This window comes from Miscanthus floridulus, chromosome 5, assembly GCF_019320115.1.
Source record: "Miscanthus floridulus cultivar M001 chromosome 5, ASM1932011v1, whole genome shotgun sequence".
In the NCBI taxonomy this organism is placed as follows: Eukaryota; Viridiplantae; Streptophyta; class Magnoliopsida; order Poales; family Poaceae; genus Miscanthus; species Miscanthus floridulus.
This window is the reverse complement of record NC_089584.1, coordinates 44,535,021-44,562,895: the sequence shown is the minus strand read 5'-3', so window position 1 is coordinate 44,562,895 and position 27,875 is coordinate 44,535,021. Positions and strand designations below refer to the sequence as shown.

Sequence of the window (27,875 nt, the reverse complement as noted above, 5' to 3'; positions counted from 1 at the left end):
CAACGGAAGAGGAGCGTCGGTCGGAGGCGTTCGCGCGTTGGATGTCGTTTTTAGTACCACACCGCGAGTCGAGGAGACGTGGCCGTTGCGTGGGCGCTATAAGAGCGGCGCGAGAGGGTGGCGGAAACCTTACCCGACCCTGTCAGGGGGTGAAAGGCGGCCCGTTGATGATCGTATAGAGACTGACGTGCCGTGCCGACACCCGACAGAACACTTTGCCAAAGGTGCGAGCGATGTCCCGCCCCTACTTTAGGGTGGGCCTCGCGCGCCTATTTTTGGAAGGCCCTGCTACCCTCTGGGAAACGGGGCCTACACCACAGCTGAACATAGCTTTGTCAAAGGAGAAGTTTAGCTCTCAAAGGAGAATTTTATTTTACCGATTAGCTGTTAGCCATCATTCGACACAGCTTTCTTTGCTAGGAAATTATTCATTTTATATTATGTTAAAGTAATGATGATAGTAGGTAGGTTGAGCTATTTTTTTGTTTAGTTTTTCCTTTATTTTTTATATATGTGCACAAAAATATATTAAGCTGTAAAGTACATGCTCTCGGTGTATCACCTCACAATCATCTTGAACAGACTTTATTAAATTGACCCTGAACACCTATTTACGCATAGGCCCCCTGGTCTGAATTTTGGCTGAAAAACACTATTCCGACTGAATTGCTGTGAGAGAAAAATACTGTTCCGGCTGAAAAAACAAGCCGAACAAGTCAAATTTAAGACAAACGAACGGGGCCATAGTCTTCCAACTAGCACCTCCATCCCCAAATTACAAATCATACCAAATTTCTTAGCATCGACCAAATTTATATAATAAAATAAAAATTATCATACTAAGTATCATTAAATTCTTTATTGATAATATTTTGGTAGTATATCTATTTGATGCGATTAATATTTATAGTTTTTTTTTCTATAATTTTATTCAAACTTGAGATGTTTTGACTCTAAGAAAGTTAGAATAATTTAAAATGGAGGAATACATATACTAAAATGCCCACGTTATACAGCATAACACAGATGCAGACGAACTGCAATAATCAAACAGTGCTTAAGAAATTTCTTGTCATGTCAAATAAGACAATATAGTATGACAAGCTTAGCAAGCACCAGTGCGCCATTGCAAATCTTTTTAGTTCCCTGTGGCCATTGGTCTATATAAACAATGTCAAAACGCTCTTCCTTCAAAGCACCTGAATTTTAAATGCCTTGAATTTCAAGATCCAAGTATCACATGTTTGCAAAGTACAAGCAAATATGACTGAAAAAGGTATTAAATTGCTGATTCTGGTTTCTTATACATTTACACATCACACCACATGACCCTAACTAAAATCCTTTTTCACGGGTCAGGAGGACATCACCTCTTGTATATTGCAATGTCAGAGAGGCTAATAACAGCTAACACGGAGTATTGTACAGTTATATGATGTATATAGGTCATTCATGCCTTCATGCTATTCTACAGTAGAACCTGTACAATAGCTGTCCTCATCCTTGGCGAACTTCTCAATCAATATTTCCATCATTTTCTTGTACATTGGCATGTAGTGATCATTGATCATGGTATTTGAGAGTCGAATCTTGCTGTAAAGATCTCTAGGGGTCTCATATATTCCAACAGAGCACTCGTCAGCAGCAACTGGATCATCTGGGTCAGCATCTGTGGGAGGCATTGCAACCATGTGCATGATTCTACCAGGTGGGTAGAATTGCTGCCTCTCCAAGCTATCTGATGTGAAGGACTGCCTGTCCTCTACACCTTTTAGCACAGCATTTTCCTCTTCCATTATTTCCTTGGCTGCAGCTGCCTCTTCCTCTCGAGTTCGTGCCTCCACTTCAGCCTGTCGATCCAAGTCCTTCTCAAACTCATACCACAACTCACCCTCTGTTATTTCTTCTTCGGCATTCTCCCGAGAGGTTTCATGCTCACTCAAAAGCGCCTCTTCTTCGTCTGCTGCATCATGAACAGAAACACTGGTTGCAGTATACTGCAATTCTTCTATGGTCTTGGTGCCACATTGTTCTACAACAAAGGACTTTGACTCAACTGTCGCTGTTACATGGGTTTCTGCTCTCATATCATCCTTAGAACTTGCAGTAACTACACCTACACCTCGACGACGTGCACCCATGCATGACCAAGAGGAAAATGCAGACCGACTTCTAGCAACAGCCTGTGCAACATTCTGTGCTTGTTTCATCACAACCTGCATTGGAATATAAGCTATCATGCTGTGCACGTCTTTCATGCACTGAATATTTGAATACTATCATTCAGCATCAAGACTTTATTTAGTTTATGAAACAACCATGTCCAAAATAAGGTCATAAAGTAGAGAACGCTTAATCTAACAAAAGAAAACTTTTAGGTATAGGGCACCATTGCTACCAATAAAATATCATGTGTAATATTGAAAGGCAACCTTAATTTATCTAAACTATACAGCTTGCAAGCTCCTGGTCACATATGTACCTGGGTTTTGTTTGAAACGGGACGTAGAAATGCTCCAGCACCTGCAACCCTCTCTCTCGCACCAGAAAAAGACTGCAGGCGAGTTCCTAAAGCAGTGGCTGACCGGTAAACGACATTTAGGAAACGCGTCTGTTGTATTTGATCCCTCAAATCATTTAACCATGATGAAGCTGTTACCTGGATGATGGATAAGAGATAAGGATTGAGGAAGAGAGTGAAATTTCTTGCTACTAAATTTTCAATGAAACCAACCATAGTGTCATATTTACTGGTGTATAAGGTGCACTCAAATCAAGTGCAAATAAGAATCCCATTTCTCCCCAGAGATGAAACATTATTTAAAGCAACAAATCTGCGTGGAGAAATGAAGCTACCTCAGAACGGAGATCATCAATAGATGCAGTCGATACAGTGGGAACCAGATCAGCTCCATTGACAATTGTAGTCACAAAATGCTTGCCTGATTCTGCTAATTCCCATGTCATGCAAGAAGCTGACAACAAAAAAATCAGCTGTTATTAGATCCTAACCCAATATATTATGGACACTCGACATGATAACAGTTGACATACCTGGTGCGAATGCAACACAAGTTGTTGAAGAAAACTCTTTGTGTTCTCTAAGGATGTAGGTTAGCAATGCAGCAGTACCACCACCCAATGAATGGCCAACAATCTAACAGAACAAAATTAGCTCTTCAAATGACAAGGGGTATTATTGGGACAAAATGATGCAGCAATTTCACCACACCAAAACTTATACAAACAAGATCAGGCATGGCTGAGTTTGAACCATAAAATGAATATGCACCTTGATTTGGTACTCTGGGCATTGTCTGACTGCTTCACGGAGGCATGGTGTTACACCTCTTGCAATCCAGCGGGCTGCTGCAACCATCCCACAGTGCGCATAGCCTAACACTAATTTGCTCACACTGCCTTCATCCAAAAGTGAGAGGTGAAATGGCACCACAGCTCCCAGTAGCAGCAGTCAGAGTATCTTTCATGCTATGAGTCCCTCGAATCAAAACAAGGAAGGATTTGGTGCACTCATCACGTAGAATTGTATGAGCAGGCTTCAAAATCTGTTAAAGTAGGACAATGTTGGGAATCAAAAAAGAAAAAAAACATAATCAACTAGATTCATATTATCACTACCAACAGACCATGCCTTAAGAAATGGAGCGAACACTAAATAGCTATCAATACCTACTCACCCCCGCCTTTGGTTCCTCAATAAGAACATCCTCCTGTGAAAATCCAGCTAATTCCCGGAACACTGGAAATGGTTTCTTAGAGAAAAGGAAGCACAGGTCAATCAACCGCCGTAGAACAATCAGCTCTTCCATGATTTCAGGTCCTTTCAGTTCAATGCACTCGCTTCCAGCATATACACTGGCAACATGTAAATTGCCCTGACAAGTAACACCAGGTTACAGTGAACATTAGGTTACTCAAGAATCAGGATTCGTCACCCAACATGAGAAAAGGAACAGCACATAAGTTTTGGTATCCTTTAATAACTTAAGGTAGTACTTAGCTCTGAATCCCTCGGTTGAAAAGTTAAGCCATAATCAGTTCAATCACAACCATCTTATCTCATAGAGATCCATATTAACAGTTCTCTCACGATTAAGTATGCTAATCAGATATAAACTTCATCTTCAGAGGCATGTTTACTCACAATAAGCACAACTTGAAGATTGAAAAGGTATAACTCTGTCCACCGAAGTATCTGTAAACTAAAATTTACCAGCAATGCAAAGTAATGCAACCTCAACTTTGCAGGTGCAACTGCATAACACTAGAATTAGCACTAGCTCCACCACAAAACCCACCAGCTTGATACCTTCGTAGTAGCATTTTTTCGCGGCAGTGAAAGGCTATCAGCACAAGAACTCACCCGGCTTTGCGAGCATCTATATACTTAGTATCAACCACTACAAGCTTGTAGCCCAAATCCATTCCTACCAGCAGTGCAGAATGCTATCGGGAAACACAATTCGAGCAAAGGAACTCGCATTTCAGATCCAAAACGCAAGCCTTGAGAGCCAAAATTCGAAACGAAACAGAGCCATTTCACTTGGATCCAAGCGGCAGGCAACCCGATGGCTGAATAGCGAGGAGGAACGGTTCTCTGGTCTCACCTGTCGCCGCATGAGGTACTTGATTCCGAAGGCGAGGTCCCCGATGGGCCACTTGCCGAGCGTCTCCGAGTAGGTGAACCGCAGCGTTTCCGCGAGCGTGCCCACCGCCTCGATCCACGTCGCGGGCGGCTGCACCGGGCGCCGCGCCGCTGCGCGCCCCCTCCGCCGCTTCCCGGACCCGACTCCTCCCCCTCCCCCTCCGCCGCCGCCGACGGAGACGTCCTCGCCCGCCAGCCGCCGGCTCAGCACGAAGTAGAGCAGCATGGCGCCGCCCACCGCCGTCGCCATCGTCGCCGTCTCCATGGTCGCCCGACGACGAGGGCGGCGGCGGGATCCCGACGCGAGCGGCGCGGCGAGGGGCCCTCTTCAGGACACGACGGTTTTCTCTTCGCAGGGACTGAAATGCAAATATCTCGCTCGCTCCGGTTTCTTCCTTCCCCGCCCCGACGCGGTTGGGTTTGTTTGGGTTGCTTCGCCGCGTCTGCAACCATGAGCCGATTTGTTGAGCTTTCCCAGTTAAAGGCTAACCAATTAGATCGATTTTGGTTGTCCTAATCACTCTGACTGGGGTACGGCTAACTCCATCCAATACTCCATTGCTAGCGTCTACGCTAGATTCGGATATGCTTTGTTTTTGGATGAATATTTTTCAGCAGCTTTTGCTTACGTGGGATCCGCTTTGTATGCTCCACTGATTAGATCAATAAAACATTGCTTTCGCCGTTGTATATGAACGACTGCTAAGTTTTTGTTTTATATGGAGCGGTGTTTGATCCCGCGATTAAAATTTAGGAGGTATATCGGGAGGATGTTGTATGGGATATTCGGATACTAATAAAAAAAATAAATTACATAATCCGTCAGTACCCCACGAGACGAATTTTTTAAGCCTAATTAATCTGTCATTAGCATATGTTTACTGTAGCAACCATTGTCAAATCATAGACTAATTAGGCTTAAAAGATTCGTCTCGCGAATTAGTCGCAAACTATGTAATTAGTTTTGTAATTAGTCTATATTTAATACTCTATGCATGTGTCTAAACATTCGATGGGACAACGACTAAAATTTAGAAGGTGCAACCAAACAGCCCCTCAATCACTCGTAGGCTCTTATATTAAGAAGATAGTAAACAAGAATTTATTCGACAGCAAACTCAAGTGAATGTTCGTGTATCAGATTGTCTGTGTCCATACCATGTTTGAAAAAGAAAATTACTTGAAAATGATCTTGCGTGATGGGTATCGGAGTAAAAATAAGCCATGTTATATGGTCAATAATCATAGAAAGCAGTTACTAAATATATATTTCTAGTGGACCAAATATTTGTCATTATGTTGTGTGTTGTTTTATAGAAGTTGGAGGTTGCCTCCACTCTAAATTCACCTTTCTTCTAGAGCAGGAGTGATTTAGCTTGAGATATTTGGGAGCAGAGTTGGGTTTTATGGAAGGAGTAATTCCAAACACCTTGTATACGAGACTGAAGTGAAGGCACCCCTTTCCCAACCTCCCTCTAAGTTTGATTCCGCAACAAGCAATGGGTCGAAATTATATGTGACCGCGTCATGCCACGCTAACAATTTGATGGTATGGTATTGGTAATTTGATCGCTTAAAGCAATGCAAAACGAATGTTTCAAATCATTATATAAATACGAATAGACATTTTTAGAATGTTATATGTCGATGTTTTGTATCGGCAGCTACTAGTTTTTAATATCATCATGCATAAGGATCTAATGGGATAGCACATGGAACATGAATGCTTATACTGGTTCAAGAAAGGTGCCTTATATCCATTGGTCGGGTGGTGCTTGGATCTTTGTGTCCTGAGTGCTCAAAGTTTTAGCAAAGACTCGGTGTATGTTACAAGAGTAGTACCGCGCGCGCGTGTTGTGATATCTTGTGTCATGCTACAAGTGGGTACCCCATCCCCTTCGTATACCCAAGGGGATATGGTTCTAAGGAAGAGTAGCATGTGGTGCTGACGTCTTTCTCATTGCGTCGTACGGTCTGACTCGATTACTGAAGTGATTAGATCTAAGGTGATAGTGATCGCGGTGTCGTTCACATAGGGTTAGATGGTGAGCGTGAGTAAGTGACCCACGCTCGATTCGATGGACTAGCGATGGAATGGTGCTAGGCATAAATGACACTGTTTCAGCTTCAGTCCCATTTATCATGCCGGGTGTGAGCCCACTGTAGCCCGCCTGCCTCAAGTTTTGTCTTATCGTTTGACTTTCGTTGCTCCTATGGTTGGTAGCAAGTATTTTATTTGGATCCTCGGTCAGGGGCTTCCCTACCCATGCGGTGCACTTTGACTCTAGCTGCAACCAGTAAGAGACCACATCAAGAGTAACGACATCGCCATTAACTTGCACTTGTAAACCTCATCCTTTTGGCTCTATAAGTAACAATTGGGGAGCCTCACCTAGGAAGATAATAGAGCAATCCACATGTACTCACACACGTAGGTCGCTCACAATTTCTTGTAGCACACATCCACCTAACCCCTGAGTGCTTGGACATAGCAACAAACTCTTCTTGCACTGGACATAAGGCTTGATCACCAAAATCAGTATAATTTATGTGTCTCGTATGCACCCAAAATTTTACTTGTCAGGGGTACAAAACATCGGCAACTCTACAATATAATCATCCACAGAAAGCCCACTTCGTCCGCACGTTGACAAAATAACTCCCTATGGACTTGATTAGAGATTAGGATTGCAAATTTTTATGGATCTTTAAACTTTGTAATGGGAGGAAAACCCCCTCAAGGTTGCATTTTGGTTTGATATATAGACTTAATAGGTTACCAACATTAACTTAAGTCATGAATTTTATGATCATCATAAGACAAATACATATATGATATTAATTAATAAGGGAAATTATTTCTCTTAAATTTTATAAAAAAGAGAAAAAAAATAGATATGTAACATTTGGTGTCCTATATCGATGGACATTTGCTAAAGCATCTCGATGTTTCCAGTTTCAGATGTTGTTGAAGCACGTCAAGTAAAAAGAATGGATGGAGTAGGTGGGGGGAGCAGAACCACCCTTGGCTGTCTTGGTTGGTGTGCTGATGTGGCATGATCAGGAGCTTTTTATCAACGGTGTCAAGCTGGTAACCGGAAATACCTAGAATCCGTTGCTTGCTTTGCCATGGCGCGGCGGAGTGCGAGCGCCTAAACTTGCGGCCCGCTATCAGGACCCATTTGCCACTCGACTACACACCCCACTTGAAGAAGGTGGGCGGTTCGGCCCAGAACAGCAACGCCTCCTCCGCACTCGGCCCGGTGTGGACACAGCCGCCGCCGGCAGCTCGCCGCCTTTGCCCTCCCACCCAACCATCGCCGCCGCACGTCCGAGTGGACGCTTGGGGGCTCCGCCGACGGCGCCGCGGTACGTGCCTCCGCCTCTGCTTCCATCAGAGGCAGGGGCAGCGGCTGCTGCCAGTCGAGACTTGAGAGGCCGAGGAAGGTCCGAGCATCGGGAGATCTTCGGGGTAAGACAGCGCGGTTCTTGTTGTTTGTATATCCTAGCGTAGTTGGTTCCTCAATCTATTAGATATAGAATGCTCCGCATGATACATTTAAATCGGGAATTCATATTGAACGCTAGTGAGCATGTGTATTCGATCACTGTGACAATAATTTTTCTCTGTCTGGCAATATGGGTATTAGCTAATCTTGTTCTAGGAAGAGGTTTCTGATTGACGAGAGAGCTATTTGAGCACTTGGGTTGCCTCGTTGGACTGATAGCCACAATGGCATGGCAGTGGAGCATTTCATGTTTTCCCAGCATTTTCAAGCAGCAAAACACTTGAGCTGACAAGCTCTCTTGCATAAGCTTCTAGTGCCTTCCTGTCTGGGGACTGGCCGGGGAGGTTTGCTAGAGAACTTCTGTATTTTTGTTCATTTATTTCTTCTGTTATATCTCATCAGCTCTCCTGCCATCAGTTATTATTAGAAAAAACATCTTGCTTGTTCCAACATCAAACTTTAAAGCTATACGTCTCCATTACTGCAGATTCTTTTATCTTTCAGTCTCTTTTGGGTGCATGAATGGAACTTTGGTGACCAAACTTTGATAGTGTGGTACACAATGCAATATCTTTCCTTTCTTTGTCATAAATGTATTTACTTTTCTTTTAAAATTAAAACTGGTGTGGTTGTCAACTTTATGTTCACGATGCATTTATCAGCTTACTCGCTATTATTAGCTTTGGTTAGGCTTGTTCAGACCTCACATTTGTCTGTGTTTTGCCTGTTCCCAGATGTGAAGGATTAAAGTTCGTGTGAAAGATTCTGACTACAATTGATATCAAGCGGTTGCTTTCTTATTTCTCATATGTTCAACCATGCTCCTCCATGCTAAGGAGTCAGTTAGGAAGATGCATTCAGTTGCTAAGAACTACTTTGGTACCGTTCTAGCTTTCACTTTTTAAATCCACTACCATGCAATAAAAAACAGCTAAGCCTCTAATGGTCTAACTCATCCCTTCCTGTTTTTTTGACAGTGTCTGATCTTACTCATCCTCCAAGATCCTTGAACAGAGCTTCCAGACATATTGTTCCATTCAAGGCCCGTTTGTTTACGCAATGCTCACTTGAGGCCCGTTCAGTTGACCAAGAGATTGTGATTGCTATGGGAAGTAATGTGGGTGATAGAGTCAGTACATTCAACAGGGCATTGCAGCTGATGAAAAGCTCAGGCGTGAACATCACTAGGCATGCCTGTCTCTATGAGACTGCCCCTGCTTATGTGACTGATCAGCCGCGGTTTCTTAATTCTGCCATTCGGGGCACAACTAGGCTCGGGCCACATGAGCTTCTTAAAATGCTAAAGGAAATTGAGAAGGATATTGGCCGCACTGGTGGAATAAGGTATGGCCCGAGACCTATCGATCTAGACATACTTCTTTATGGCAACTCCCAGATCCATAGTGAGACTCTAATTGTGCCACATGAGCGCATCCATGAGAGGTCATTTGTTTTAGCACCTCTTGTTGACCTTCTAGGTGCATCCGGCGACGACGGTATTGAAACAAGTTGGCACTCTCTCTCAAAGTGCAGTGGAGGTTTTTTTGAATTATGGAATAAACTTGGGGGTGAATCTATAATTGGAACAGAAAGTATTAAAAGGGTATTACCTGTTGGGGATTGTTTGTTGGATTGGTGCGAGAGGACCCTTGTCATGGGGGTCCTTAATTTGACACCAGACAGCTTTAGTGATGGAGGTAAGTTTCAACAAGTGGAAGCTGCCATTTCTCAGGCTAAGTTATTAATCTCTGAAGGTGCAGCTATCATTGATATTGGTGCTCAATCTACCAGGCCCTTTGCAAAGAGATTATCTCCAAACGAGGAGCTTGAGAGGTTGGTTCCTGTTCTAGATGAGATTACAAAAATTCCTGAGATGGAGGGCAAGTTACTCTCAGTGGATACATTCTATGCAGAAGTTGCCAATGAAGCTGTGAAAAGAGGAGCTCACATGATCAACGATGTATCCGCTGGACAGCTTGATCCAAGAATTCTTAAAGTTGCAGCTGAACTGGGAGTTCCATATGTTGCAATGCACATGAGGGGAGATCCGTCAACTATGCAAAGCGAACAAAATTTACACTATGATAATGTCTGCAAGGAAGTTGCTTTGGAGCTATACACACGGGTGAGAGAAGCAGAGTTATCTGGGATTCCATTGTGGAGGCTAGTTCTTGATCCTGGCATTGGCTTCTCCAAGAAATCTGGACATAACCTTGAAGTAATTATGGGATTGGAATCCATTAGGAGGGAGATGGGTAAAATGAGTATAGGTGCTTCACATGTGCCAATATTATTGGGGCCTTCAAGGAAAAGATTTTTGGGTGAAATATGCAATCGTGCTAATCCAGTTGAGAGAGATGTTGCTACTGTTGCAGCTGTGACAGCTGGGATTTTGAATGGTGCTAACATAGTAAGGGTCCATAATGCTGGATATGGTGCAGATGCTGCAAAGGTTTGTGATGCATTGCGTAAGGGAAGAAGTTGCAAAAACTGAACTATCTGATCAAACAGATACCTAACTCCAGTTTTATACAAGAAAAAGGTGATGTCGGATAGTTACTCTGCTGCTAAATGGGATTGTCATATTACACCATTTGTGAAGTATCGTTGCTGCAATGAACCAGAGATAATGTTTTTTCTTGTGTCACCAAGGAATAAGGTCACAGAAGCTGCTAGTGAAGTTGCAGATACTTATCCTTCAGGATTTGAAATTGTCAAGTTCTAATAGTCTGGTTTGTTTGTATCTTTTCTAGTTCAGACATATTTGATTAATTGGGCTTATACCAGATTTCCTACTTCTCCCTGTAGCTTCATCTTTTGTACCTTGATGTACCCAATAAGGAAGCCTCATATATAACAAATGCCATATGATACTCAAAGTTTCAACATTTGTTCTATGATTTAACTTTTTCTCTGAGGGTTTATCATCCACTTATAACACCTACTGTTTGTTGCTAAATATTTTTTAGGCACCTCCCATGTAGGTTTATTTTCATTCTGAACTGCTGTTATTTGCATTTCTCACTTTTAGCAATCTTGCTGTCTTTATCCATTGAAGGAATTTCAAGAACTTTAAGTGCAGATGACTAAACTGTCATCAATATGGATATTCCCCAGTGATGTGATGTGAACACTCGGCCTCTTATCCTGTTCTCTATCATATATTCCAGTTACGACCTCCCCAGGTCAGTACTTCCCCTGCAGCATTTCTCACCTCTTATTTTCCTTATCCCTTCTTTTGAAAGTACTAGATATATTTTACATTCAAAAAAAGTACTAGATATATTCCTTCACGATGAAATGAAATTAAGTACTAACGTCTTACAATTTGGAACGGGGGGAGTAACTTGTTGTGCTATCAGTTTATCAAAGAATTCTACTTTCTTGACTGAACTTATTATAGCTGTACATTACTTCAGGACATGTACTGGATGCTAGATTAACTCGTTCTTATGCTCCAAAGAAAAACGAAAATGACATCAAGATTACATCATTCTGGAATTCTGCACAGCGAAATGCATTAGAATAGCACCAGTGTTTGCTACTCATAAAAGTAGACTTATATGTTTTCAATCAATAATACAATGAGGCTTATGGTTCTGCTCTACTGCACTTTATGTGATACAAATCAGATGTGAAATGCCTATGCCTGTCATGCTACTAGTTGTTAGACAGGACAAAAAGTTACTTGGTCAGGAAACACCGGAACGGGAACACCTGTGCCACTTCCTTGTAATACACACAGGACCACAGCTTTATAGATTCTTCTCTGAGATGATAGAGAAGCATGAAGGGCATGCATAGTGAAAATAGTGGTGATTGCCAGGAAAATAATCTCATTCTCCCACTATGTACACGTTAAGCATCTTATTGTTCCCTTTCCATTACTACATCACATAAACCCAATATTTAAATCTTACAACTACACAGTGACCATTAATTCGTACATAGGCCAAATTAAGCCTACATGATGATCTGTCTCTGCACTAGCTATGCAACCTTCTTTGGCATCAATGCTAGGTCTCTGCAGAAACGAATTAATTCCTTGAGCAGATTGCAGCATATGGGTCTCATCTCACGCTATGTTGCATGCATTTGGGTTCTCATCGCTGAAGATGGTAGTGATCTGCCTGTCATCTCCTTTTCCCCTTGCTGAGTAGTACTCTGCAGGGAGGTAGTACCTTCCTTCCTGAACCGGAAAGCCACCATAGCCGCTGCCATACCCGGCTACGTAACTGTGCGTCGTCGCATTCGCATGGTAAGGTGATGCTTCGTACCTGACGCCGTGCATGTCCATGGGGTGCTTCGCCCTCACCCAGTGCTCACTGTGCATGCGGTGGCTACCATGGCCGTACCCATACGGGTAGTCATGTACTGTGCGTACCACGGTGGCATCCCTAGCCACCGGGGTTTCTGCCGGCTTTGCCTCCTTGTTCTCCGGCGCGGGCGCCTCAGCTTGTGCGGCCTCCTCTGCTGCTGCTGCTGCTGCTGGAGGAGCGGCGTCGGCTGCTAGTGGTTCGGCGGGAGGTGATGAAGCCGCCTGGGCCTCCCCTTCGGCTTTGCCATCGGCAGGGGGAGGCGGCTGAGCCTCGACTGCTGCTGCGGCGCCGGAGTCGGTGTGAGAGAAGATGGTGGGGATCCTCTTGGTCTTCCTGATGGCCTTGACGAGGCTCTCAGGATCGGCCATCCCCACCACCGTGATCTTGTGGGTAGCTTGATCTATATATACTTCGCTAACACCTGTACAGCACAGGTCCCTTCCATTATTAACTTGCAAGATGTCATGTAATGCTCTTGTTAGAGTATCATATCAATATCATGCTCGTCACCAGTCGAGCTGGATATCTTAATGATGAGTCGATGGAATCAAATAAAAGAAACTGTTAGGTTTCAGGTTAGAATTGGCTTGACCATCAATGGCACTCAGGGTCTTCTTGATCTTGTTCCCGCAGCCATTGCAGTCCATCCTTACATGGAGCTCCGTTATTCGTGGTGTCTGCAGGTTTACGCAAGTAGATTAGTACAGCCGCCATGCAAAAAACAAAAATGCAACAAGAGCTTGAGTTATGGATATTCCACAAACCTCCAGTTCTGTAGTCATGATTGAAGCTCTGACTAGTAGAGCTGGTTTCGGGCTTGAAGCTACATAGAGTTCGAGCTAGCAGGGAATGAACTCTTGTTAAGACCTTAGCACAGGGCAGGTTGGAGTTTGGAGTCACTGACCATGCAATGTGTTGCATTTTATATCGCATTTCTTGTGCGGCGCCGGGGGTGGTTTTGGGATGGAATATTTACTGGTCGATTTGTGTGGGTCACCCAAAGAATATCATTGGAAAGCGAAAAGAGAGTCCCCTAGCTAGATGGCTCCATCTTGGCATGAGCTCCGTTTCTTTTCCATGGAGTCACAGTCACATGCAACTATGCAAGTGACCTTTCTGAGTTGCTTACAATTACAAGTGGCTCAGACAATTCTACTGTGCCACACCTTGGTTTTTATCTGTCATCCACCACTGTATAGAGTGTTTGGTATTTTTTCTGTGCATGTCTCTTATTGTGTTGTATTTTTATTTTCCTGTTGTCCAAAGTTCTGGACTTCTGGCTACATTCCTCGCTTCATGTTTGCACTTTGGAATAGCACTACAGCAGTGCAGCATCAATTTGTAGTGGAATCAAGCTCAAACACTCGGCCTCAACAGATGCTTCGTATGCGATTGGCTCTTCCATCCTCAACTTAGGATTCCATTTTCTTCATTATTCTCCATTTTGGAGCCGGCTTTGGTTAAAATTTTGGCATTCTCTGATTGGAGTGCTGATGAGAATATCCCTTAGCCGGCCAGAGAGAAGATAGAAGGATGAAAAGATGATAGATATGGAGGCTCCTTTGGTCAAAAGAGAAGCTCTCCTAGTGAACCCTCTCAGGTAAAGGAAAGTATTTATGTTTGCGCAGCCTTGATTATATCTCATCTATCTATATTCTTATCTGCTATTTACACAACACGGAAATTTTGTGGTTTTCTGTGCTCTAGTTCTTGTAGATTCTTTGCCAGTTGGATGCCAACATCTGTTAGATTATTGAAGGCAAGTGCGATGTTGTTTTTATATAATCAGAGCAAAGACAGATAGTCAATCAGCCAGTAATACTAAAAATAAATAAATGATAATTCGGAAATTGCAATAATCTCCAAACCATGATTTATAGTATTATTATCAGTTTAAATTGTATCTAGTGATACTAATTTTGTGTCAAACTTAGTTAAATTTAAAAGGTCCAGGACTTGCGCATTTTATAAGAAACAAAGCTTTTAGGCCTAAAAGCTCTGTTTCTCGTGAGATAAGCTGCTTTAATTATTGGCCACATGTTTCTTATACGGATAGGCCGGCAAAGATGAACGACTATTGCCGAGAATGCTGACGGCATGCACTGCTATCAGGAGATGAGGCCTGACTGTGTTTATTCTTGGATTGAGCTCTTCACCATCAGTCACTTTTGTGCCTTCTTTTTCATGTCGCGAAGAATATTTCATCTTTGGTGTCAACGCCATGGCTATACTTAAGTTTTTGTCACCGGAGGCCGGGCTCTACTATTGAAATGGGCCTTTTCTATCGGTTTGGTACGTAGCGCAAAGGCAAAAGAGTGTACTGGCTGTTCGGTTGGCTGGCTGGCCATTCACGGAATCACTGTTCGTTGTGCTACTTTGAGCCTTCTATATTTTCAATATTTCCATCACATTTTTTTGTCATCTGTAAGGTTTTTGGTGATCATTATTACTCTTTTAGACGTAACAGAAAATTCACAGACTGCTTGTTGCATGAAATTGTGTTCCTATGGCTTTCGGGTGTAGTTCATGCTATTGTTTGCTTACTTATATTTGACCTTTGGAGTTCCCAATATTAGTTGCAAGAAGTCAGAATTAATGGCTATGTTGTTAGTAAGACTTATGCCTTTCTACAGGGTTCAAGAACTTGTTGCATTTTCGCTAATATATTGATGATGCAAACTCAAACAGACGATAGGTCGCGCGTTCATGCACTCGTGCGACCCATCCGCGCCCCGCTGAAGAGGAAGAAGAAGAGTCGACCGGCCGAGGTTAGGGTTTCGGGAGGAGATTCACTCACCTTTTGGTGTAGAGAGGGTTTGGGGGCGGTGGTTGTGACTCGGTGGCGGCGGTGGGCGAGACGGTGGCGTGGCGGGGCGGCGGGGGCACCACTTGCCAGGACGTTGGGAGACGGCAGTTGGGCGATACTGGCGTTAGGGCGTCCCAGGGGAGTGTTCGCAACTGCCCTGTGATAAGGGGAGGGCGGGGTTGAGAGAGCGGCGACGGGAGGTGGGTGGCGCGGCAAGGCAACGTGAGGGGTTGCATGAGGGGTTGCATCGTGTGATATCTTCGTCCTTTAATTAGATGGGACCTTTGCAGTCCTCACTTAGATATTACCGTGGGTATATCCTATTTGTTGTTTCGGCGTGTGATTTTATTCTGTAACGTTCTGCGAACCCACACGGACCTCTAAATATATTCATATATTATATATAACCTCTAAGAGGATAGACCCCTAAATTCGAAATGAAGCAGCGTGGAGACATATGATGATTTTTTATTACTTTAAGACGTGGCACACGATGATTTCTTGTATACACAATACAATGCAATGTGTCACTACCGTGTGTGGGATGGAAGTATGGAACGTACCAACTACCAAGACGGACACTGGCGACGACAGATCTTTTGCACGCTGTTGGCATGGTGCTCACTGGATGACCACGTGCCGGCGACGTTTGCTTCATAGGCTGACGATATTTTTGGCCGTCGCGCGCCGAACCATGAGAAGGCATCTTTCATCTTTGTGGGCAGTGGGCAGTGGGTACCGTACCGCTCTCGCCGGCCCGCGGCCGAAAGTCACCCACCACCGCTAGGCGCTAGCTGCAGATGTGCCGCAGCCGCAACTCTCGATCAAGATATCTCTAATGCAAATATACAAGAGAGAAAGATTTCCGAGATTCATGATGTAAAATTGTCCCCTATATTTTAGAACCGATATATTGGAAATTGTTGGATTGAACCCAATAGATACGCTTTCAACTTTTTTAGCTGCTTGAAAAACTTATTGATTTACTGATTGTTTTTTTAAACTATTACAGATGATCTAATGTAAAGAAAAAAGAAGGGGGAGCGAAATGCATATTGACGTGAAAAGGTTGCAGCACAGATCCAGAGTAACTTATAGCAGAAAGCAAAGCTGCTGGCCCATCTATCTATCTGAAAGAGGAGTTCATGGGCCGATGGAACTCACAGCACATAGGCGGCAGGCCAGGCCGTCTCATTGGGGCCTGAATGAAAAGTTAAATACTCCTAAAACTGGCTCGTAGCGAGTCCCGTTAACATTCTTTTTTTTCCTTCCTGACCAAAAAAATCACAGACATGAGAAATTAACTGTCAAAAACTCCACGGTTCAGTATCAAGTCTCCAGGTAGCACAAGGTAAACGAGGAAGCTTGTTGTACCCTTGATGTAAAAGAAAAAAGGCTTAAAAATGTAGTGTGAAACAGGGAAGATCAGCAGCTAGCTCAAGTGCAGACAGGATCTTGCGCTTTTCGGACCTAGAAGATTAGGAGAAAATAATCAAGCTCCACCCTGCCAATCAGCTATGCCACGCACGCCTCTCTCTCTCTCTCCGTGGCTCCGTGGAACATGCATGCATTGCTGCAAACTTTGGCGGCACCTTTTCTCCTTCCTTTTCCTTCCCTTTTTGTTTGCTTCGTCACACATCCCTCTCTCGAGAGCCTCGATACCTTGAAACTGCAAAGAAATCCATGGAGCTCCCAGCCAGAAAACAAACAAAGGTGCTTTCGAATACCTTTTCCTTATCATCATCACTTATACACGTAGTATGCACCTTTTTAAAAGCCACTGTACTAGCAACGTTTTTTTTTTCTTTTTCTTTTTTTGCGTGTACTACAGCTGAAGGAACACCGTGCAAGCTAGTAGGCTGGTGGTGCATGGGCATGGCCAGCACAAGTTGGCGTGTGTTCCTCTAGATCTACACCGTTTAATTAGATAACAACAGTGCGCTACAAGTATTTTATTTCCATGGCCGCTCTTGAAATTGCTACGCTTTGGATGCTTGCAGGCTCGCGCGTCTCGAGGCTCTCTGGCAAAGTGAGTAGGCAAGCAGATTATTGTGTCTTCCACTTCCATTTTCTTCCTCCTCCTCTGTGGCTGTGGGAGCAGACATTTCGCTCCGCCACGTATTTATATATTTATTTATATGATTTCTTGGCCACAGCGATCTACCAACCTCACAATGAAAATACAAGTTGTTTAGAATAGAGCGGGTAGTAAAAATAGGCACCGGAGTTACGTGCACAATACTTCTATGTGCTGTGCATGGTCCAAAACTCCAGTGGCCAAACTGAACAAGAAAGAGATCGAGAGAGGTGGGAGTAAAGAAAGGAAGCGCATTTTTGCTTGTGACGAGGTAGAAAATGTTGCCACCCAGACCCAGCCAGGCGCCATCACATTCACTGATTCACAGGACGGGCGGTGTACTGCTGGCAGCGCCGCCCGCGGATCAGAGTACACTCACGCCGTGTTTAGTTCACCCCCAATATCAAAAAGTTGCTACAGTACCTGTCACATCGAATGTTTGCGGCCCATGCATGGAGCATTAAATGTAGACGAAAAGAAAAACTAATTGCACAGTTTGGTGGGAAATTACGAGACGAACGTTTTGAGCCTAATTAGTCCATGTTTGAACACTATTTGCCAAATAAAAACGAACGTGCTACAGTAGCCCCAAAATCCAAATTTCGCGAACTAAACAAGGGCTCAGAATCTGATGCAACAACATCCCAGAGCAAACAGCAGCGAGCGGCCGGGCTGCACGCCTATACTGAAACTGGCCAAACCATCTTCGTTACTGAAACTGATGAACAAACTCCATTCTTTCTTCGGCATGAACCATGAACAGTTCGATTCGATCTTTCTGGTGAAAGAGTATGCTAGCGTTATTATTATATTATATTGTACAGTCTTTTTGCTACTAGAAGATTAATCTGTTAATATACCGACCGACACATACAAATCCCAAAGAAAGAAGAAGAGGAGGAGGAGGAAATATAATTAATAGTATAAAATTACAATTACAATCTACTGCTAGAATACACAGGCCACCAAATTGAATCGCCAGTTGCATTGGATCACCCACCTCTAGTACTGTAGTAAGTGAAAAAAGAAACAGCGCATGCATTGACCCACTCACTCTGCAGATCTAGATCCCTCGCGGTGTCTACCACAGCAGAAGCAGCAGCATGCTGGTGAGGATCAGCGTCGCCGCGGACGACGACGAGGCAGCCGTCGTCACGGCCCACGCGCCGGATGAGTGCAACGACGACGGCGGCGGGTTGTAGAAGTAGAAGGGGAAGTAGGGCAGGAACGGGTTGGGCGGGGGCGGCGCCGGGTACATACCGCCCTGCTGCGACCCGCCGCCTCCGCCGCCGCTGGACCCAGCAGACCCGCCGGTGGGCGGCGGGTAGTAGAAGCCTCCAACGCCGCCGCCGCCGCCGGAAGCAGCAGGAGGAGGCGGGGACGAGTAGATGATGGGGCCTCCTCCGCCGCCGCCGCCGCCGGAGGGGGTAGGATAGGACGGCGTGGTGGGCGGGCACGGCGTGGCGACCGGCGCCGGGGGAGGGGACGGGGGCGGGTAGTAGGACGGGTTGCAGGGGTTGTCGCAGGACGCGCACAGGGTGCAGGTCGTGCCGTCCTTGAGCACGATGGTGGCCGGCGCCGGGTCGGCACTGCCGAAGCCGCCGAGGCCGGCGGCGAGGAGGATCGGGAGGAGGAGGAGAGCTGCCATGACTGATAGGGACGGGAGTGGGAGTGAGAGCGTGTGCAGTGTTTCCCAACGATGGTGGGGTACTTAATTTGGAAGGGAAGCAAGAAGAAGGTGGCGTGGTTGGCGGCCTGGATTAGTTCTATTTTAGTCGTCTCGTCCCGCCACCTGGTCGCTTTCGCCGGACTTTTTGCGTGCGTAAATAAACGAAAACAATTGCGTCTTTTTGGGTGTGTGTACGCGCCGCATCAGTGGAGTGCAGGCCGGACGGAACCTTGCACGGTGCCACTTGCCAGGCAGGCCTGGCAGATGAGGCTCGCCGAAGCTGCGTCGGCAGTTCATTACAGGAGCCACACATTATTGTCGTGGGAGAATTGAGGACAACACACATGGACGACTGACGTAAAGATCGGTTCTTCGCAATTTCAACGTGTGCTGTAAGCTACCCCTGCTACAAAATTATAATTATAGATAGATAGATTCAAAATAAGGATCATCAATTATAGAAAATAACGCCGATGGGCATGGGCTGCTGGGCTGAGGAGGTCAGTTGGAGTGGCTTGCATGGTAGGAGTCTATGGCTGGATATCGATTTAGGTCGGCTTGTTATAGCTCGGCTCGTTATGCAAACGAGCCAGAAGACTAGCTCGTCTCGGCTCGTTAGCGAGCTCGAGCTAGCTCGTTAGGCTCGCGAGTCAAAACACAAAAACACAGTACATAGAGATTATAACTACAAGTTAGCAACAAACACATCATATGCATATTTCAAATGGAACAAACAAAATACATATGAATTTTGGACTCGTCTTGCGTGAACATGATAACGTAGGGTACGTCGGTGGGTGATTGGGTGGAGCCATGTGGTCTATTGGTCTACAGTTTTAGTGTTTAATCATGTTGGACCTTAGGCAGAGGGATATATGAACGGCTTAAAGTTGCATTGGGCTGGGGGCTGAGGGATATATGGACCAATCATAGTTGTTGTCATGTAAATTACCTTAGCTCGTTTTGGCTCGTGAGGGGCTCGCGAGCTGACTCATTAATTAATTGAGCTGGCTCGAGCTAGCTCGTTAATTAAAAATTCAAACGAGCCGAGCTCGAGCCGAGCCACTAACGAGCGAGTCGAGCGAGCTAGCGAGTTACAAGTTTTTCGTCCAAGCCTAGGTAGGAGTCGGTTTATGGTCCGACGAAGGAGCACCAGCCTTAGGGACCATAGTAACCACTAGAGGAGGCAAAGAAAGAAGAACAGAAGATGACCTAGATCTATCTAGAATGTTGGGTCCTAATCCGAACAATTAGGCGATTGGGCTTTAGCATCATCCTAAATAAACGCTTTTACCTTCAAAAGATTGCCACCTCCAATTAGATACTAAAACCAATTACTTTAGTTGACGGGGCAATTCCCTTAGGTACTAGCTCTCGTTAGGGGCATTTTAGAACGAAGGAATTTTTCTTCATTCCTATGTTTGCTTATGAAATTGAACCGCCTGTATAAATTTTTGTATGATTTCTGCCTGCCAAAGGTAATAGTCAATCACATTGTGCCTAGAACATTCGTGTCGGGGACCAATACTAGAGTACCCGAAGATGAGGAGCTAATGATCATCAACATTGATTCATTCGAGCAGTCAAGAGCGCGACTACAGCTCCAACCGACCCACAGGCGCGCAACCTCCGCTTCGCCCGACCTCTGGGGGCGGACTCCGCCTCGCCGACACCTAGGGGAGGGCTCCGCCTCGCCCGACCCCGAGGCCGCGGGCTCCGCCTCCCCCGACCCTTGGGTTTGCGCTCCGCCTCGCCCAGTCTCTAGGGGAGAGCTCCGCCTCGCCCGACCCCGAGGCCACGAGTCCGCCTCGCCCGACACTTGGGTTCGTGCTCCACGTCGCCCGACCCCAAGGCCGCGGGATATGCCTCGCCCGACACTTGGGTTCGTGCTCCGCGTCGCCCGACCCTAAGGTCGCGGGCTTTGTCTCGTCCGACGGAGACCCATACCGTCGCCAACCACTCTAGGTCCAAGCGTATGGGCCTGGGTCAAGACTTTGACACCAAGGAAGAGACCGGCACGCCTTGATGTAACCCGTGGCCATGATGGGCCATACCTGAGGATCCACATCAAGAACAGCGTCGGGCGTACCGGTACTGTTCTGCCTAACCCTCGTACGAACATGGCCGACCGACGACACCTGCGCATGGCGCTAGTGATGGACAAGACCGCGACGTGGCGCCGTCCTTATTGACATCTATAGTATCGGTGGGACCCGCATGAAGGAGAAGAAGGACCCGGCGATCCTGAGGGCCTTCGGCTCTCTCTCTCTTGTTCTTCTCTTTCCCTCTGCTGTAGCCCGTGCTTTCCCTTGGTCTATAAAAGGGAAAGCAGGGCGCCCCATTAAAGGGCATCACATCGATTCAGGCTAGATCCGATCGAATCACCTCGAACCAATCAGAACATGATACGAGCATTCAGCTGAGTAGCAACCGAGCTCTCAGCATCTGTTCATTCTTTCCACCAGAGACTTGGGACCTGTCCCTCTCTCGCTCGTTTGTAACCCCTACTACAAACTTTTGGTGTTAGTAACATGAGCAGCAGCAACGAACTGGACGTAGGGACATTCTGTCTGAACCAGTATAAACCTCGTATCCTCTTAGCACACCATCCGAGCCAGACATGCAATATTAGAAATTTACTCATTGGTGGTAACTCAAAACACCGATCGTTGGCACGCCAGGTAGGGGCCTTTTGCGTGTCTCGACATCCACACCAGGCCTCGGATGGCTAGTCACAACGTCAGCTAGGTCCCGGGCACGCACGTGCACTTCGGGGACCTAGACTTCATTGTCACGATGGAGGGAGAGTTGGCGTAGGCTCCCGCCACCGTCCAACCTCTCCACTCCGCCAGCCTCAACACGATCGCCGAGGCGCTTGAGGAGCTGCAGCTGCATGCACTAGAGGCCCATGCCCTCGGAGGCGACCAGCTCCTCAGCTTCGACTATGGGAGGTTAGAGCGCCAGCTTGGCGCCTTCTTAGGACCTCAACCGTCCTGGGAGGACCTGCACCACCTCACCTTCTCATTCGCCGACGTCATGGCATAGCTTGTCGAAGGAGAGCCGCTCTATCTGGAATACCTCATCCGAAGCGCCCCGATAGCGCTCCCGTTCGGTCTCCGCAACGCCGTAGAGACCATTGGCCACCTTGTGGCACAACGCACGCCTCTATCCCCCGCGAATGACGGGTTCGTGGGGATGACCGAATATGTCGCGAAGTCTTTCCATGACCTCCTCGCGGGAGAAACAGAGTCGCCCTCCACCTCTGACTCCAGCAGGGGGAGCCATCACCCCTATCATGAATGTTTCATGATAGGAACCCTCGAGGGACATGTTGAAAGCATCCATGAGGAAGAGGCTACCCCAACGAGGTAGAGGGGGATGTAGGGGACCCACCCCACCTACGGGAGGAGCAGCTGAAGGCCCGACACCAAGAGCTCAAGGAAGCGCGACTCTGTCTCGAGCAGGAACGCGTGGAGCTCAAGCAAGAGATCGAGCGCCATGGAGACGGTGGGCGTGCGCGTGCCATGGCCCGCGACGTGAACCGAATTATCATCGAGGACAATGAAGCGCTCCAACACTTCGCCCGGGCAAGCCAGAACATCGCTGCTACGGCGGCCTTGCTTTGGGGGCTTCTGAGGCCCGCGACGCCCGAGGATCGTTGGGCCCATCGCAAGATTCGCACGCTACTCGAGTCTACGGCGGCGCAGTAGGCCAAGAGCTCGCTGTCCTGATGATGCAAGCTCGACGCCAGCTAGCGCATGCCCTCAAAGCGACCCGACAACGATGCATCAGTCCACCAAGCGTCGCAACGTGGGAGGCTGCGCACCACGGTCCCGGTGCATGAGCGTGGCCGCCACCGTGACGCGCACCACACCCTCGATGCCCATAGGCGTGCCTGCGACGATACGAGGGAGGCTGCTAGCCGTGGCTACCACCCTCATCGTGGTGGACGCTACGACAGCAGCGAGGACCGAAGCCCAAGCCCCGACCTGCCGGGACCTCAGGCCTTCGGCCTACACATCCTCAATGCTGCCTTCCCACCATGGTACCGACCATCGACCAACATCCTAAAATACTCTAGAGAAACAAACCCCAGACTGCCAGGCCGGTGGAGCAGATAATGACGATTTTATTATCCGCAACCTTCCATTGTTCCTGGCCGATTCGGCGCGAACATGGTTGGAACACCTTCCGCCCAACAGAATCCAAAGTTGGGTGGACCTAAAAGAGATCTTCGTGGGAAACTTTCAAGGCACATACGCGTGCCCTGGGACCCTTAGGATCTAAAAAAACTATCGACAAAAGTCCAGGGAAACCCTTCGTGGGTACATCTGGCACTTCTCTCGGCATTGCAACGAGCTACCCAATGTCGCCGACGTCATATGAGCTTTCCTATCTGGGAGCACATGTGAGTCCCTGGTCCATAAGCTGGGACGTAAGGGCCCATGAACCACCAAGGAGCTCATTGACATCACCACTAGCCACGCCTCGGGCGAAGAGGCGGTCGGAGCGATCTTCGACCGCCTCAAGGGCAAGGTGAAGCGGGATGAGGACGCCGGCGAAGTCACCTCCAACTGACCTAGCAAGAAGAAGAACAAGCAATGGCGTGAGGGCTCGCTCGTGGCTGCCACCGACCGCAAGGGGGATTGGAAACCCGCCGAGGGTACCCCAAACCACTTCGAGAAGCTACTCGAAGGGCCATGCCCGAACCATGACTTCCCCGTCAAGCATCTCTACAAGGACTATGGCCTCATGAAATAGTTCTTGTCCAGAATGTAACAGAACCGACCAATTTATAAGAGCACAAGTACAAAAGCAATCACCGGAGTGATCAAACTGTCATACTTGAACCCTTATAAACCCGGTAGTCAACTGAAACCACGAAGGATTTCAAACCAACTTGCATACAACCAAGATCACAGTAATTCAACATAACAAGCCACATGTTACATCCATTTCACAAGTAGTTCATAAGTACCACATACATCAGAGTACACATAGTTATTACAAAACGAGTTCACAAATAGCGGAAGCAAAGTAGTTTAACACCATCACGCACACTTAGTTCAAGTACAAGCCAGTACCATAGTCATATCCAGCAAAAGCAGTAAGATGAGAAAACATGGATGATCATGCCCATGATCTAGTCTTCATCCCCCGCAGGGTGGAGACAATACTTGCAGTAGCCGTTATATAGCACGTCATCTGCAACAAGGGGGAAATAAACCCTGAGTACGAGAAGGTACTCAGCTAGACTTACCCGTCGTAAACCAGAAATAAATGACACCAAGGATTATGCAAGGCTTTATCGGTGGATCTAGCTTGACAATTATTTTGCAAAAAACGCATTAGTGATACGAGAGCATAATTTGCTTTTTGAGTAAGCAGCACTTTAACAATATTAACCTATCAACTAGATTAGCACCTGTACTAGAGCAAGCAATTGATTAACTCCAAACATTAGTAACCATATCCGGTATAAGTTTGTATCATCATCATCACTTTAACCATCAAGTTCAATTAAGTGCATCTACGTTGCCGCTGCTCAGTCAAGTTCTCACTATCCGGGAGAGACGGCGATTCGAATCGATTCCTATCCAGCTGGAGGGGTATTCCTAACACAAACCCAGACATACCTCGCGAAGGCAGCCTTAGGTCACCTTTGGTACATCTCAGGAATCGCGGCTCCGAGCAGCGCCGCACCCTCAGGGAGTCCACTCTGCCAGGTGGTCAATCTCACCTCGGACTTACGCCAATAGCTCCCCGCACATCCTTACTACCGCCAGGGTGCGCACTTTCACTTCTCGGTCTTCCGGCCTGAGTTGAGCAACTCGGCTTCGCGGTCGGAACGAGTTATCCGGCCAACTAAGTGATAGGCATGCGTTCAACATGACATGAGGACGTACAGCGAATCGGTCCTTAACCGACACAGACGGGGATAGATCCACAACCAAGACCTCCTTGCCTTGTTGCTTCTCTATCGACCTCCCGCCCGGTCACAATTCATTATTAACACATGGTTATTCTCCACGATAGCAATTATAGCCAACCGTGACCAGACATTTTTCTAATATGCAGGTGACAGGAAATCACCTGACTTTTACCGGTCTAAGCATGGCTAAGCTTTGATTCGCTCCTGGACCTAAATAGGATTCAGGGTACGTATACTGGCCAAGGAATAGGTATATATGCAACAAGTGTTCGCATCCAATTCCTATCACTTAATGCATCAATAAATAAAGATACTCAAAGTAACCATTTTGAAAACATAGGAGTCTTAGAATGCTCCGGGGCTTGCCTTTCAGAAAAGATGAAGGTTGGTGATCGGGGCACTCAAGAACTTCTTCGTTGACTCCTTCTTCGGGGGCCTGCACCTCCTGCTCCTGAGCTTACTGCTGCTCCTCCGGAAGTACTGGCTCGAACTCCAGAAGCGTAACTCCCTCCGGAACACCTATTGCATGCCGATGCCCAAGATAAATATCATGGATGCATAAGGAATGATATGATGCTCATGATGAATGAATCACAGTAAGTGTTTAACGAAACATCACTGGACACTCGTTTACCGATTAAGAATAGCCCTATTCAAATCACTTTAAAACAAGTATCTAAACTTAACTTGAAGAACAAGATCAACTTACCTAACTTGCATAACCTAAGGTAAAGCTGCTCATCTTCAGTTAAAGGCCTATCACCTAAGAATCATTACCATACACTTAGAAATAGTAAAGGTATACATAATTTAACATTGAAAGCTTCATATGCATACAAGTAGTCCCTTAATTCAATTACTACCAGAGTTCTACAATTCCAAACGACTTGTACGAGGACATTCTGGAAAGCTTATGAAATTCTCTACAAAACGATTGTAAACATCACAGCATGATACTTACGTTAACCACTACGAATTCCAGTAACCTAGAATTAATCCAGAACGGCAGGGTTACTAACTTATTTAGTTAACGACGATGCAAAAGCCTAATTTGACCAAACCAATCTTACCAACTTATTGCACATACCAGAGGAACACTAGAAAGTATAGTGCCAACTTCTAAATAATTTATTTATTACCCTTTTCTAATTTATTTAATTAATTAGGTGATTAAAGCAATATATAGTAAAACTATTCATAAAAATCTACAAAAATTACAGTAGCTATCTCATGCTTCACATAGACTACCATAAAATTTTCAAAGCCATTGAGCAAGCAGAACTTGCTGTACCTAAAATAACAAGTGGTATGTCCATTTTTAGCATAATTAGGAAACCCTAATGAAAAGTGTCAAGCAATAGATTTCACATTTTTCCTAGCATCACTCTAGCCTAAGAACCTTACTCACCAAATTTTACCTATACTGGATCTATAAAAAAATTATGAAAATTCACACAAGATCCATCTATTGATAAAAAGAAATTCTATAACTTAAAAACTATACATGCACTGGCCCTCAAACTTTTACCAAAGATTCTACTCATCAAGAAAAGCTCACCCACAAAATTTCATAATTTTTGGACCACAGAAACTCGAGATAAAATTCAAACAAGTTTGCATGTATCCAAAAACACATTTCACAATCCTATTTAATTTATCCAGACTTTCTAAAACATGTGCTCATATAATATTTTTATTAAATACTAGACATTACTAGGAACACAACAAAATTGGAGCCATAGCAATTGGATCTACCAACTAGGAGATATACATTTTTGAAACTATATACCAATCTGTGAAATAAACAAACAAAACAAATAAGAAACAAACACAGCCACAGCTGTTGGGCCGGCCCGAGGAACGACGGCCCGTGAGCGACGCTGGCGCGGCCCAAGACACGGCGCAAGCGGCCCAGCCACTCGGCGCGGCCCAGGCTGGTGGCCTCCTCAGCAGCGGCGACTGACAACGGGCCCCGCGCGCCAGTGAGAGAAAACAGGGGAGGAGGAACGGCGGTGGCGCAGTTCGCCGCCGGTGGTTCCTCCGGCGAAGGGTGAGGCACCAACGTGCTCAGCACACTGCCCCGCACCGATGGGAGAAGAAAACGGGCTTCCTAGCTACCGAGGAGGGGGTCGCCGTCGGCAATGGTGCTTGCGGCGGCGCTGCGCAAGGTATGCCGGCCAACTACGGCCATGGCGGACTGACCTAAGCCAGGAGTGAGCATCGGGAGTTCGCAACGACCATGAGGGATGGGAGAGAAAGGAAGGAGGGAGCTCTGGTGGTGGTTGGCCACGGCGGGCTCACCTCCGACGAGGTTGCGACGGCGCGGAAATGCCGAAAGCGGCCCCACCGGAGATTGACTGGCTGCGTGGAGGCGACGACGAGCAAGAGGAGGTCGCGACGGAGCTTGGAGCTAGCTGGGCAACGCGTTTTTGCCAAAACGCGGGAGCTAGGCGAGGGCGAAGCTCCGGCGGCAATGGCGGGCGGCTTCGGGCTGCGCTGTGGGGAGGCGAGAAAAGAAACTGGGGCTGGCGACTCGGTCGGGCAGGCGCGGAGCGGCTTCAAGACGCGGCCGGCCGTGCCAGGGCATCCACGGCGCGTGTCCAGCGCGCTCAGGCGAGCGGCGACGAGTGGCGCCACGCGGCCAACGGATTCTGAAGTGGTCGGCCATGACTGACCTGACCGTTTTCTGAAAATGGTGATTCAGACTTAACGACGATGACTGACAGCGTAGGTTAAACGATGACTATCTCCTAACCTGTGACGATCTAGACTATGCCATAGTTAACAAAGTTGATCATCCATATGAGAACTACAACTCATGTAATAGGAGCTCGGGCTGATTTGGCTTGGTTAGTGAGATACAGCGCTCCCAACATCAGCTCAAGAAACTGTACTTC

The 27,875-nt window shown here is 46.4% G+C and overlaps 3 protein-coding genes and 1 pseudogene across 6 annotated transcripts; 1 reads left to right on the top strand and 3 right to left on the bottom strand.

Moving 5' to 3' along the window:
• Window positions 1-1,264: 1,264 nt before the first annotated feature.
• On the bottom strand, window positions 1,265-5,266 carry LOC136449892 (uncharacterized; annotated as a pseudogene).
• Window positions 5,267-7,799: 2,533 nt separating this feature from the next.
• Window positions 7,800-14,990, top strand: LOC136449890 (folate synthesis bifunctional protein, mitochondrial-like). Of its 4 annotated transcripts, XM_066450122.1 has the most exons (5): window positions 7,800-8,138; window positions 8,910-9,054; window positions 9,153-11,360; window positions 13,761-14,094; window positions 14,551-14,990. In XM_066450122.1, the coding sequence occupies exons 2-3, from the start codon at window positions 8,994-8,996 to the stop codon at window positions 10,667-10,669; spliced, it is 1,578 nt and encodes a 525-aa protein (XP_066306219.1). In that variant the 5' UTR covers window positions 7,800-8,138; window positions 8,910-8,993; the 3' UTR covers window positions 10,670-11,360; window positions 13,761-14,094; window positions 14,551-14,990. The 4 variants fall into 4 exon arrangements, with proteins under 4 accessions (XP_066306219.1, XP_066306220.1, XP_066306218.1 ...); XM_066450123.1 differs by having other exon boundaries at window positions 13,872-14,990; XM_066450121.1 differs by having other exon boundaries at window positions 13,761-14,990.
• On the bottom strand, window positions 12,041-13,768 carry LOC136449891 (heavy metal-associated isoprenylated plant protein 5-like). Its single transcript, XM_066450126.1, has 3 exons — window positions 13,259-13,768; window positions 13,087-13,171; window positions 12,041-12,915 (listed from the first exon to the last, which is right to left on the bottom strand). Exons 1-3 carry the CDS (start codon window positions 13,274-13,276, stop codon window positions 12,251-12,253), a joined length of 768 nt encoding a protein of 255 aa, XP_066306223.1. The 5' UTR covers window positions 13,277-13,768; the 3' UTR covers window positions 12,041-12,250.
• A 3,187-nt stretch (window positions 14,991-18,177) lies between the features above and the next one.
• On the bottom strand, window positions 18,178-19,128 carry LOC136452090 (uncharacterized). Its single transcript, XM_066452732.1, has one exon. It carries the CDS (start codon window positions 19,023-19,025, stop codon window positions 18,459-18,461), a length of 567 nt encoding a protein of 188 aa, XP_066308829.1. The 5' UTR covers window positions 19,026-19,128; the 3' UTR covers window positions 18,178-18,458.
• Between the last annotated feature and the right edge of the window lie 8,747 nt (window positions 19,129-27,875).